This window comes from Apis mellifera, linkage group LG1 (genome assembly GCF_003254395.2).
Source record: "Apis mellifera strain DH4 linkage group LG1, Amel_HAv3.1, whole genome shotgun sequence".
Taxonomy (NCBI): Eukaryota; Metazoa; Arthropoda; class Insecta; order Hymenoptera; family Apidae; genus Apis; species Apis mellifera.
Window position 1 is genome coordinate 19,282,829 of NC_037638.1, and position 14,122 is coordinate 19,296,950.

Consider the following 14,122-nt stretch of genomic DNA (forward strand, 5'->3'; position numbering starts at 1 on the left):
GAGAAGGAACGTCATAATGGAGGAGGAGACGAGGAAGGATACGTGGCTCGATATCGCGCGCCTTTCTATCTCTCTATCTCTCTTTTTCTCTGTCTGTGTGATCGTGTCTGGGAAGGATCGTTGAAAATTCTTGTCCGTTGGTCACGAGTCGACGAAACCGCGCGTAATATCCTCCCTCGTGCACGATCGGCCTATGCAATTTCCATTATCACGTTGCACGAAGACGGCATGCTAACTCGGCCGTGCAGTTCGATCCTCGGCCAATCGTTTATTAACGACGGTAATGTGTAAGGTAAAAATAGGAAGTGGTACGTGTCGAAAGTGGGGTGTTAACTTGGTAATTTCCGAGTTATTAGCGGGCAGTTTCAATGGTGAATGGTAAAAAAAGGGGAGATCATCGAATTACCATTGCGAGATCGCGTAGAGAGATTATTATTCGGTGAATGAAACGGATTTAACGAGGGGATAGAATGAACGAACGAGATCATCAAGAGGGGGGAAAGATATCGCGAACTGCGCGGTGGGAAATTGTTAGACAGCAAGGATGATGATGATGTGACACGAAGCGTTATTGCTAAATTCGCGAAATGGCCCACTTCGAATTCGCAAATTGGCCCCGATCAAATGGACCGGAACTTTTTAGCAACGGGAACGAGCTGAAGCCATTTCAACAATTCCGATTATTTTTTTTTTTCTTTTGTTAAAAATAAAAGCGCGAGCTTTTATATCGCGTTAAATTCCATTCCGTGGTGATATTAAATATAATATATCGTGGAAAGAAGTTTCTTTCAGCACGATAGTAAATATGATTTATGCGTTCCTAATAATGGAAATATTGTTTGAAAAACATTGTGTCGATCGATATTCTCACATGATTAGAAAAAAAGAAAAAAATTTCGAAGGAAAAAAGGGTATCTAATGAAAGAGAAAAACTGTAAACCCTCTTAATACCCATGTCAGACTTTTCCAAGGATTTCTTTTCCATCCACCACAACTTCGATGAACATACTACACACTACTATACACGTGGCTTTTTTGTCCAACCTACTTTTGCGTTTTTCTCCTGAGCCCAACGAGGAAGATTGATTCGAAGTTTATACTACGTGGCATGTAGCAATCTTATGGGGAAGAAGGGACAAGCAAACAGGCTGCTCCCTTACCTATACTCGAAGGAATCATTAAGATTGCCCCTGTTTCGGCTTACTGTAGTTAATTGAATACTGCCCCTTCTCTCGGCCTTTTTCGGCCTTCAGTTTAATTTAAAGCCGATGTATCAATTCTACATAGAGAATGTACAATTTTCTTCTTCCTAGAATTTTTTAAAGTCTCTCTCTTACTGTTATTCATAAATTTTCTTTCTAGGTAGAAAATACGATCGCTCTTTCCTTTTGTTATAAAAAACTCTGCTCAATTTTCCTTAAAATTATGATAGGGAATTGTAATAAATTTTCTTACTCGTAGAGAAACTCTAATTGCAGAGAGAAAATCGCATTTATTATTATACTTCTTGTTCGTTATTCATTCGCTTTGCGAGGTGAGAGAAACTCATCGAACCGAATATTTAACAATCTCATTTATAATTGAATGAGGGAACCGATAAAACAATTCGCAAAGCGAATTTTCTTCGAAAGGAGGGAGGAGAGAAAATTATCCCAATCTATTATAATACGTACTAATGATATGCCGAAACTATTACTTAATCGGAAAATGAGAAAATATCGAAGAAAAATCTTTCGCCCCCTCTTTGGGAATCGAACCCGAGTCATAATTAACCAAAGGCGAGAACCTTGACAACTCCGCCATCGAAGCAATACTACTCGTCAACCTTATCCCTCCACTTGTATTTCTCTCTGTAATTTCATTTCCTTTGTAATTCTTGATTACTACAATTAACTGTAACATCATTACATCACATAATAATTAAACACGTTCGCTGAAAATAATTCAAGGAAAACACACGTACAAAAAGTGTTACGTACCCATACGATTTTAATGAGAAGAATTTATACGATCTATTCATCCAATGTTCAACTCGAATTAAAGCTCCCAAAAGCTCTCGCGCGTAAAATACAAATTTTTATCGCGACTTTACCACACCGGCTTTTATTACCCTAGCAATATCCCTCCGAACCTTCGAAAAAGAATACGCAATAAAAACAGGAACGGCGAATATCCTTGACGGAAATAGGGGCGTGAAAACGCGATCATTTTCCACGCGTTAATTCGACTTAATCGCGCACAATAATCGCGTGTCCAACGCATTGGAAAAGAGATCGGATTCGGTTTTATGAGACCACACCTGAGGCGAAATGTGTTCCGTGTTATACGGAAGGTTATTTTGGCGTTGCGCCAATCGAACACGGAGAAGTGTTTGCCGACTCGCTTTCGTTATTCGTCCTCTTTTTTCCTGTCCTCTTATCTCCTCATTTTCCTCGCCTTCTTATCCTCTCTCTCTCCAATTCCAATTATCGAGGGGAGGCAGGAAAGAAAGTGTCGTTGCATCGATTAATCGCAAATACGAATTCGAAGAGAGGCGATAACAATTTTTTTTTTTTCTTTTTATTCTGAAACCGATCGTTGTGCGTGAGAAATAATCAAAGAGAAGTTTATACGAAGTTTATCGAATTTCATGCAATTTTATCGAGTGTCTCGAGCACACTCTCGAAAAATAATTTATTCCAGGCAAATTCGCGCCCGTAATTCTATAATCCCCGTAATAAAAATTATTTTTTTCAATCAACTTTACTTTCCCGATCCCGGCCCTGATCCCGATCGAGAATTGGAATTCGACGATGACCGGATTTCGTATCCACCAGCTCACAACTTTTTTAACCCGATATACCTATGTATTCTATGATCCCAGCGAGAGAGAGAGAGAGTGGAGATGAATATTCGATTCGTAGGTGGAAAATCCACTGTGAAAATCCAACGTAGACGTAGCATCGACTTAGCCGCCATCCCAGGATTTTCTTGCCGAAACCGACATTTCCCCTCTCGCTCTGTCATATCCTATTTTGTTCCGTGAACATCTCTCGCAGTAAAAGAATTCTACTTGTAATGCTATCCTTCTGAAAAATCGAATTTGATTCATCACCACGGAATATCTTTTCTTACACATCAGTTTGAAGATTTTTTTTTTCTTCCATCTCATTGTGAGAAGAAGGTGAGAAAATTTAAGGGGACAATTTTCTTCGAGAGTAAATTCGAAGAGAAAGAGGAGGATATTTTTTGAAATAGATTCGAGGAAGAATAGTTTTCGAAAAAAAAATTATTTCTGTTCATAAAAATGGGAGATAATTTGAAAACGGTGCATCTTAATAAAAAAAATTCTACGGTGATAAATCAATTTTAATATTACCGGGGGCAGTATCGATAGAAATATTGGGGAAAAGTTTTATTTCCCGTAGAATATTTATTTTTTTTTACACATTTATCTTCGAAATTTAACGTGAATAGGCAATTTTTATATCCAGATTCATCACGCGAAAATAGAAAAAAATGTATAAAATCTTCCCAAATAAAAATTTTTATCGATCCCATTCGTATCATTTTTATTTATTTTCCAAAATTTCGAAACTGTGTGTAAAACAATAATTGCGACAATCCTTCAAAAAACATTCTTTCCTATTCGACAATATTACGATCCACAGATACAAAATTCCCGTTCTCAAAATCAATCGAGGAATTGAACTTTGCAAATTTTTTACAAGAGCGACCGAACTTTCCATCGAAAAAAAAAAAAAAAATACCAGCGTCCCATGCGTAAATTCGATTCGAAAAAAAAATCATATTCGTGAACACTTCCAACGTACTTCCATGCAACGTACTATCCCGGATATCCCGTAACTGGGAATCGAGAAGAGAAATGCATCGATAACAAGAAACGACGAGAGCGTGCTTCCCTTCTCCTCCCTTCCCTCCCTTTTCGCGTTATTTTAAAAGGATTTACCCTCGTATCAGACCATCCCTGTTAATTCTCCACATTCGATACACACGTTTACGTTCAACGTGAAAAAAAAGAAGAAAAAAAAATCCAACGATTTTGAAGAGAGAGAATCCTCGTCCACGAATGGGGGGAGAGACGAGAAAGATCGACCGATAGACGAATCCATGATTGAATCAATCACGGGGGATCTAAAAATCGAGCACGAGTTTCGAAACCGAGTACGGTCGAAACTTGTACGCCTCCGCGTTTAGATATATCCATGCGGAAAATGGGCAGGAAAGCTTCGAAGCTAACCGTACTCTTTCTTTTTTTTTTTTCCTTTTTTTTTTTTCCTTTTACGAGGCAGAGTTGATTGTCCCGCAAATCTTTTAATACCTCGTCGCGTGAACTTTCCCGAAACAACTTCCTTTATCCACGCTCGCGACCGATAAAAATGCCAACCAGGGGAAAAGGTTCCTCCCTCGGAATAAAAGCTAGCCTTGCCTCGCGAAACGAATCGAATCCGTCGTTCAATGTAATGGTATTCAATGTTGAAGAAAAATTATTTATAAAAAAAAAAAATCTTCCCCGATAATAATTTCTTTAGATCCTTTAGACTCGTTTCCTCCCTTTTTCATCCCCCTTGCTCGTCCATTCCTTCCATTATTTCGAAAAGAAATAATCTGGAAATAATCGCGAAAACGTTGAGAAATCCGATAGTTGTCGTTTCGAGGCGGATTCTTGAAATGGATTTAACCGTGGAACGCATCGTGAACCGATCTGTTTCACGGAATTTTCGGCGTATCGCATGCTGGTTTCGTGTTAAAAACGACGTTGCACGCCAAACGTGACCGCTGTTGTTTTACAACCGATAATTTCATTCGCCGCGATTTCATGCCGCGCTCGTGTTATATTATTCCCGTGAAGAGAAAAGATTCTTGTGCTAATTTTCGTCGCGTCCTTCCACGTCTTTTTCAGCTTTGCAATCTACATTTTTTTCATTTTTTTTTTTTTTTTTGGAACGAGGCAACCTGCGCTAGTTTGCATGACGCGAACCGCATGCATTGTACCGCGATGCATGGTGCGCGACAATGCGCCATCCGCAATGTTCAGTTACACGAGTAATTTGACCGTGTAGCTCGCACAGTTTTCGCGCATATTTCCTTCCACCCTGTGGTTTCACGATAAGCGCGAAAATAGGAGGGCAAAAGAGAGCCCGAGAGAAACTTTCGAAAAAAGGGGGAACAATGATCGAGATGACTTGACTCGAGAGAGGAGGAATCGACGAAGGGAGGAAGAACGCTCTCCACGGATCTCGTTTCTTTTTATCCTCTTTCTGATACACATTCTGCTCGTCCTATTACCGATTTCGATTCGAAAAAATAGGACACGAGATTTTGGAAAAAAAAAAAGAAAAGGTCTGGTTTTTATTGAGAGAGGATAAAAAGAATAGAAATATATATAAAGATACTATTTAAATTATAAAAATATATATCTCTTGAAAAAGAAGGATCTCTCTGAACAAACGCGTAACGTTTGTCCATGACATAACTTAATTAACATACCGGCGTAATGGAACTCGGACATCGATCCCCGATTCTGTTCGAAAGCAAGCTCGAAAAGTCAAAGCTGAATCGCGTGAAATCGCAAAGGGCAAAACTGCATTCCACGAAGGGCGTAAATTGTAACATATCGGATGGATGGATGGAAATTTATGGAAACCATAGCTCGATATTTTTACGTGGTGATTTTTTCCTCTCTTTACTCTTCTTCGAATTTATCTCGACCAAAGAAATTGAAAAAATTTTCCTAAACGTTTTTTTCTAATCGGATCACGTCAATCGTGGAAACGCGTGTATATCACGTTGATGCGAGGTAAAAATTTATCGATATATATATGTCGTGATAGGAATTTCGATGTACGTTTCCCTATCCTTCGGATAGATTTAAAAAGTGAGCGTTTACAAGACCTAAGCTAGAGAAATCCTCGAGAACACCTGTTGATCGTTCTCGTTAAAGTTTGAAGGAATCGACCTGGACTAGCCTGGACACGCGAGCTGAAAGACGATTGCTGCTGACGTAGAGGAGAGAGAAAAAAAGAAAAAAAAATAAAGAAAAAAATTGGCGATATTTCCTCCACAATTTTTCCCGCCTCGTCACGGTATGCATACCAATTTTCAACGCTTATTTTTCCATTTAACCTTTCACTCGAATTTATATTTTTCATTCATGTTAAATCGAATAATTGAATTCAAATGTTCGAATCGAAAATTTAAATTCATAAATTTGAGCCCGACTTTTTCTCTTTTTCTTTTTTTTTTTTTTTTTTCAATCGCAACGTGTAAAACAAGTTTCAATAATACCATCTATCGTTCAATTCACTATTTTCCCGTAGTGACGTCCTCGTCCCAAGACAGGGTTTTAGTTTATTTAAACCGAAAAATATTTACAGTAACAATAGGGCCATTGTATACATATATACATATATTTTTTTTTTCTCCTCCTGTCACTATACCCCAGTAATTTTTATCAACGGCGTATACGCTCGCTGTTTCCGTGTTTTATCGAAAAATAAAGGAAAAGAGTAAACGGAGTGTAATAAACGGAGCTCTTTTTTCGAGTTCGAGCAGCGAATATCTTCACACGAATTCGAAAGAAAAAGGAATCGGGGATAAGAGTTTACATCCGTTCGATAATATCCTAATATATTCGTAATAGTTAGTGAAAAAAATCATACGCAAGAGGAAGAGCGATAATTTTAATTCGAGATAATAAAAATGTAAACGGAAATGTGAAAGCTGTCTTGATGAAATGCAAGTTGAAAAGGAAAGGAGGGAGTCCACGTCTCCGTGGTTCGATCAATTTCGTATCGGTAAAGTCGATTATATTATTTGAACGTGCGAATATATTTAATACGAGATTAAAATTATAAATCAAAAGCCACGAATGAATAAATACGAGAAATACGAAGGGTGGGGGGGGAGAGCGCGGGAGAAAAAAGGCAGAGGGAGTGATTTAAATCGCGATAATTAACGAGGAAAATGCGGGAATACCGCCCTATTATAATTTCATCGGGAAAACCTCGTACGTTTCGAGTAGCGTGTAAAATAATAATTATTCTTTAACGAAGCTCATTCGATCGCCACGCGTTCGCGCACGTGGGAAAGATCGGTTGATCGATCCTTTCTTCAATTCTTTCCTTTCCAATTTCACCATAGATGAATTGAGACGTGCAATTGAAAATCCCCCAAAAATTTTCCATCCAAGATTTAAAAAAGAGAAAAAGTCATCAGAGCCAAGGATGACAAGGAGCACGTGCTGATCATCGCATCCGATCAAAGGGAACGCCTCTTGTTAACTCTTTTAAAGCGGTTGAATAGCCGTTGCCCTCGAGTGATCCCTCGAGTTCCACGGACAGACAGAGAGAGAGGAGAGAAAGAGCGCACTCCGATTCATCAACCCTTTTTTCGAATCTACTAAAATTTCAGATCACGATGGATCAAACTTGTGGAGGATGGGGGTTTCAGAGAGGTGTGTTTTTCACGCGTGTTCAACGCGCGACGACCACCTCATCAACTCATCGGACCACCGGCTGCGTAACTAAGATTACGCTGATTGTCAGCTGTCCGCGTCCGAAAACGAAATGAAAATACCATTCGACACAGATTTCGCTTCGCGAGCAGAAAATAGAGGAAGACAGAGAGGGAGCGAAATCTTTTTTGAGAAGCGGACAGATCCAATTTTTCCATTCCACCCTTATTAATCCTCTACCAAGAATGTTATCCGGGAATAATTAATATTTTCGAAAGATATAGATTTTTCCCCGTAAGATTGAAAAAAAATTTCGAATAATTTCGAAAAAATCGAGAACGGGTTTAGCAAGAGAATTATTTAAAATGCTCTCATATTGTGCGTTAATATTATCTTATCTTATCCATCCTTTGTTGTAAATATTTCCCCGCAAAATCCACCAAGAAATTAAGAGAAATCCTAATTAAGACGTAATGGGAAGCGTATTTCTCCTCCTGAAGAGAAGATTGAAGAAAATTTGAAGGGGAATTTAATCCGCGATACTTGTTTCCCGAGGAAGCTTGCATTTTTGCAGAGATTAAAGGCAAACACGAGAGCCTCTCTCTCGTCGATTTCGCGGTCTTCTCTTGTTTGAGAGAGAAGGGTGGAAAGGATCGGTCACTTTAATTCATAAAAAAAAGAAGGGGGTGGTAGGAGTGGACACGAGTGATGCAGGCTTTTCGGAGGAGGGTCGGTGCTTCTACTTCGCTGCGGATATTTAGAGAAAGCAGCGAGGCCCTTCGAGGTAAAAAGGTCGACAACGACCTCTGTTTAAAAATATCACTGCTGGAGACCTGCTGCTTGTTCCAGCTTGGGGCGGTTTACACGGAGCCAATTACTTTCACAGATGCATCCCGTTACTTCTGTTCCGTTCGACACACATCTAGAAGCTGCGAGTTACGCCTCGGCCAACTCGAGATACACCTTTTTGTATTTCCGATAACGTTGAAATTCGATAATAACGAAGGAAACCTTTTTTATTAAAGGGAAAGAAGAAAGAAACGAATAAAAATTTAAAACGAGGAAAGGAGAACGAGAAGAACACGATATCTAAACCCGATCTTACAATACGAATACGTTGCTAGAAAGAATTTTCACGTGAGATGAAAATTTTAGCAGACACGGCGAATAAATTGACGAGAGATTACGATTAAGAAAATTAATCGTTAAAGGAACTCACCCTAATGTGGTCATCGTGACGATCGTGTACCAGAACGCGGCAGGTATCGAGGTGAAGTTCGTTCCATCGACGTTCTTCTCCGCGTAGAACATGACGGTTGCGAATATGATGATCGCCATCGCGAGGGAGAAGACTAGGAAACCGAGCTCCGAGGCGCACGATTTCAACGTGTAGCCGAGGATCCTGAGCCCCTGCGAGTGCCTCGAGAACTTGAAGATCCGGAACACACGGAAGACGCGCAACGTAACGAAAGCACCGGATACGTCGTCGTTGTCGGTGATACCGAGGCCGATGTAGTACGGGAGGATTGCGACCACGTCTATGATGGACATGACGGATCGCGCGAACTTGCACCGGCTCGGGGCCGCGAACAGCCTCAGCAGATATTCCGCGGTGAATATCATGACGCACGCGGTGTCCAGGCAGAAGAACACGATCTTGTAACGCTCGCCGCATGAAAGCGTACCGGCGCGTCCCGGACGATTACCGCACGGCACGGTCTCGACCACGTTCGCCAGCACGCTCACGGCGATGAAGAATCCTGTTACGTAATAAAATACCAAAGCCGCCGTCGAGATGTGTGGATTCTGGAACGCCCTCCACATCTTTTGCCTGATGTCCGGTAACTGCTGAAGAGTTTGATCCCCGTTCTCGCTCAGCTTGTCGTCCATCAAACGCTCCGCGTTCTCCCGCTTCCTGTCCCGATAATCCTCGTAACAGCAATCGCCTATCACGTCCGGCAGTATACCGAAGAACGCCAACTCCTCGTCGTAGCTCGTCAGGCATTCGTGCTTCGGGTAATGAAGCTTGCCGGTCCTGTAATAGTTCAATATGTGGCGGAATATGTCTGGATCACGGTCGAAGAAGTACTCTTTGCTCTCCTCGTCGTAAAAGAACTCGCGCTCGTTCGAGCCGAGAAGAGTGTCCGGATACTTCTCGAGGGTGTTCCGCCATGTCTCGAAGCGACGGCCGCTCACGTTTATCAGTAATTTCTCGTCGTCGGCCTTGCGACGATCCTTGGGGATCGGCGGCGGTGGCAGTGGATGTGTAGCGATCGGCACCCAACCAATCGCCGCCGCACGAGCGAACGGCAGCCATGCCGCCACCGAGGCCATGCTCGAAGGTGGAATAGCTTTCTTCCTTTCCCAAGTTTTCCCACCCTTTCCTCTCTCCTTCTTTCTCTTATTATTCTTATTTTTATTATTATCGTTAGTATCGTTACTAATGTATTAATATTATTACTGTTGTTATTATTATTATTATTTCACTGCGATTATTACTACTTCTCTTCCCCCTCAATGTTCCTTCTTCGGTTCACCGTTCATCATCGTCGTTCCAACAATTAATCCCTCTAATTAATTTTCTCGCTTTTCCTTTCCCTCGGCCAGCGTACGAGGCCACGTTCCCCGATCAATCTCGTATCGATGTCTCGTAGCGATCCTCGGTGGTTTTCGCATTCGCGCGTCTCCCTCTTCTTTTGTTCTTGATCCTGCTTCTCCCACGCGAGCTCCGCGTTTAGCTCGACGCCTCTGAATCGCGAGTAATCCGGCTAAAACTCGAGGCTCCAACTCCTGGAGGAATCCCTCCCTCCCTCCTCTCCCGGAGGAGGAGAAAAGTGTGCCGGCAGCGGAACAGGTAAAAATGTTTAACCCACGATTTCGATTCCACGGATCGTTCGATCGTTATAAATGTCCCCGACAATCTCGAACATCCGCTCTCCGCTCTTCTTGCCCGAGACCTGTCGCCATTCGAACGATCTGCCCGTCTGTATTAGCTGGTCGTGCAACACCGGCAGCGTTCCCACCAGCTACGCGTCGACGACCACGACGACCACGACGCCGACGACGAGCACGACGACGTCGGCAATGACACCGCGATCCTAAGATCGTGCACGGCGATCACCAGCTCCGTCATCGTACCACGGCATTCCTTCCACGCTTTTCTTCCTATTTTATATTATTGCATCTACTTGACTCGCGATATCAGCAAGCTAGCAGCAACGCAGAGTCGCGAGCACCGATCGCCTCCTGCCAACTTGCCCCTCACCATCATCGATACCAATATGTCGTCTCTCTTTCTCTCTCTCAAGAGAGAGATTCAAGATCTTCCACCTGTTCTTGTGTTCTTCCCCTCTTCTTGCCCCTTCTTCTATCCAGTCTTGCACGGGTCGAACAACTACCGGGCTACGCCAAAGTATCCTCGAGAATACGTCGAGACGCGATCCTGCTACATCGTCGCGGAATATAACGGAAAGAGACCGATCCTTTCCGCTTCCATTCACTCGTAGCACAAAGTGTCGAAGCACGGCCACGTATTCGGAAACATTTTCATGGATTCGAAACCACGCGGCGAATCGACGAGTCCCGATGATACTTCGATTTATTCACGAGATTATTTTTCGAGACACCTTTTGTCGCGAGAAGCGCGTGATCCATCCGATTATATTTTTTAAGATAAATCGACGTTGTTGTATACTACTCTTCAATCCCTGTGGATCACGTCGTTGTTTTCTTCTTTCTTCTTTTTGTCGGAAGAGAACGAGGAGAAGCTGGTGCTGCTGCTGTTGCTACCTTCGTCTTTCCTCCGGTTTCTCTCTTCTCGCCAAGAATGTTTTCGAGATTAAGAGGATTTAAGAGGAGAAATTTTTTCGAACGTTCGACGCTTCAACGTCCGGGGAACGAGAGTATATCGAAATATATTTTCGCGGTTTCCTCTTCGACGTGGCTCGCGAGCATCGTCCGCGAAACGTTCAACGAGCAGTGAGTGGCCGTGCTGCTGATTCAGCCTGTATCGTTCTTGGCACGCGCAAGCTTTTTTTACTCGCTCGAGGCCTGTCGCGGATCACACAGCACGCAAGGACCACGCTGATTCCGTTCGTCGACGTAACACGTCAGGGAGCGGGGAGGCACACGAGTTAAAAGCTTCACCGGTCGCGCAGATGTTTTCCACGACGCACAGCTCTCTCGCGATAGACGGCACGTCGCATGCGTCACACCGTGGACTCCTTCCTCGTGACACCACAACTCCGTACAGAGAGAGCACAGCGTTTCGATTTAACGTTCGTACGTTACCATTCGACCAGCCGTCATTCTACTCGCCATTCGCCAACGGACGGATCAATCCGTCCATCTTTTCACAAAGCTCATGATGTCCCATGACTCGACTCGATCCGAGAAAAAAACCGGGAAAAAACTCGGAGAACTCGTCCCTCTCTCCTCGACTCGTCCAACTACTCACTAATCCTTCGAAAAATTCACAAGCCGCTCGCCCCTTTCCCCGAACCTTTGATCCGCTCTTTTTCCCTCTTCGCCTCTCCGCGATACGCTCCGATCGACCTCACCTCTGGGGAACAATTTACGAATGAAGGGAGGAAGATCAGGAAGCCGGCGCTCCCGCGACCTCCTCCTGATTGTTCGACCGGAACAATCCGGCCCCGAGAACCTTCTCTCCCTCTCTCCTCCGTGTGTTTACAAGCGTTGAGTTTACACGCAGCAGAGTTTCTCCAACTCCCTTGTTATGGTACGCGTCGTCCTCTCGCGTCGTTCCATGTCGCGTCCTTCTGCGCACAAAAACTCCGATCGGCCCACCACGTTTTCCCACGATCCGTGGGAGGAAAAGAGAAGAAAACTCGTTGGCAACCGATGACTTCACCGATGCTCGACTTCAGCGTGGCACGAAACCTCCTCCTCCTCCTCCTCGTGGATCATTGTCCTCGTTGCGTAGGGAAACGTATCGAAAAGTATCGAAAAGAGAGGGAGAGAGAGAATGCGTGTGTGTATGTATGTATGTATGTATGTATGTATGTACGTGTATGTGTTGTGTGTGCGTGTGCGTGTGTGCGGCTGGTCGGCCGCGTGCGACGAATGGAAGGATGCGCGTCAGCGGACACGCTCGCCTGGCAGACGCGTTCTCTACCGTCTGGCGTACCCGCTCGGTTGACGACTCGCGACTGAGCTGCTGCTCGCGGTGCGGTATCGGTCAGGCGGTCGGTCGGTCGGTCGGTCGGTCGGTCGACTGGTCGGTCGGTCGGTTGCCTAGCTATCTAGCTAGCTTTCTAGCTCGCTCACTCGTTCGTTCGTTCGTTCGTTCGTTCGTTCCCTCGCTCGCTCGGTGGCGAGGTAACCGGCAGCTCCGGAAGGGAAGCGTGGTGCTCTCGAGCCACCGGAGCAGCCGCGACGCAGCGCCGAGCGAACGGTCACCTAGCCAAGGTCCAAATTGATTTTTACGTCGCGGCGGCGGTGGCGACGCACGACGGTGTCCCGACGCGAACCGCTTCCCCGTTGCCCGGGCAACCCTCAACTATGACGTCATTCCTCCCTCCACCCTACCCTTTACGCCATCTTCAACCCCCCCTCCCCTCCTGCCATCGCCGCTCTACCTCAACGTTTCCCATCCTCCGTCCCGCTTCATCCTTTCCCTCAATGCGAGCGCACCTTCCTCGTCTATCGGTCCCGCTTTCGCTCGATTTTCCCCTTTACCTGTCTTCCCCAACCCCCCCCCCCTCTCTTTTTCCTCAAACTCTTCGTTATCCGTTCATTCGTTTGATTCCATCGCCGTTTCCGTTTCTTCGCCTCTCCTCGCGTGCTCGTCACTCGCTGGAATATATGCCGTCTCTCCCTCCGCTATTGAATTTAAATGTAGGTTTATGGGGCTACGCTGGGGCTATACTCATTCCAGCGACTTATACATCGACTTGATCATTCCTCGATTTTAATTCGTCTCCAATTCGAAAACTTTATTACTATACTCCTATTCGTCTTTTCTTCTTCTTTTATTCGTCTTCTATCGCTTTTGTCAAAGTCCTTTTTCTCGGATTTTTATGATGGTCGACGCGTGTATTTAAACGCACACCGTGTCTTCACGTCTATATCCATGTACATTTAAATCCACCATTTCTCTCCTATCTAATGCACCACGTGCATAAAATCTTCGCGCTCCAACTAATTGCACGTTAACCCCCTCCTCTTCTTAAATAACATTTTATTTTCCACATCGTTTCTTGTTCCATGCTCTTGCTCGTTTATGTTCATCCTCGTCCCTTCCGGTTCTCCTTAAGAGTCCACAATTCCACCTCTTGCTCTTTTCCTCCCTTTCCTGATATCTCTCATTTCCCGTTTGTCATTGCTTTCCCCGAATTTCCACCTTTCCTGCTGTTTTTAAACTGCCCTCCTTTTATTTTGTTACGCTTTATCTATTATTATCATCAACTCCTAATCTTCACACCAAAGTTTTTCTCTCCTAAATTCCTAGTTTTTCTTCCAGATTCTTTCTTTATCGAAAGAAAATATACTCGCATTGATCCACGTATTTCTTGTACGATTCATTATACGTTTGTTATTGCATTAATTCAGAATTCAGGGAAAAATGAACGTGAGATTCGTATCCTATCCTCGTCGTTTCCTTTCTGATTCTGTAGCGATATTCTGATTGTATATTATACCGGCCTA

General features: G+C 43.8%; 1 protein-coding gene across 9 annotated transcripts in view; it reads right to left on the reverse strand.

Moving 5' to 3' along the window:
- Positions 1–13,140, reverse strand: part of LOC408576 (potassium voltage-gated channel protein Shal) — a 104,669-nt gene extending 91,529 nt beyond the window's left edge. For 5 of the 9 annotated variants that reach the window (XM_026442624.1, XM_026442620.1, XM_026442622.1 and 2 more), the window contains exon 1: positions 8,676–13,138. In XM_026442624.1, coding sequence (XP_026298409.1) covers positions 8,676–9,790 — 1,115 coding nt within the window. In that variant the 5' untranslated portion in view covers positions 9,791–13,138. Of the gene's footprint in view, positions 1–8,675 lie in introns of all 9 variants that reach the window. The other 4 variants (XM_026442628.1, XM_026442640.1, XM_026442634.1 and 1 more) reach the window with 4 other exon arrangements.
- Between the last annotated feature and the right edge of the window lie 982 nt (positions 13,141–14,122).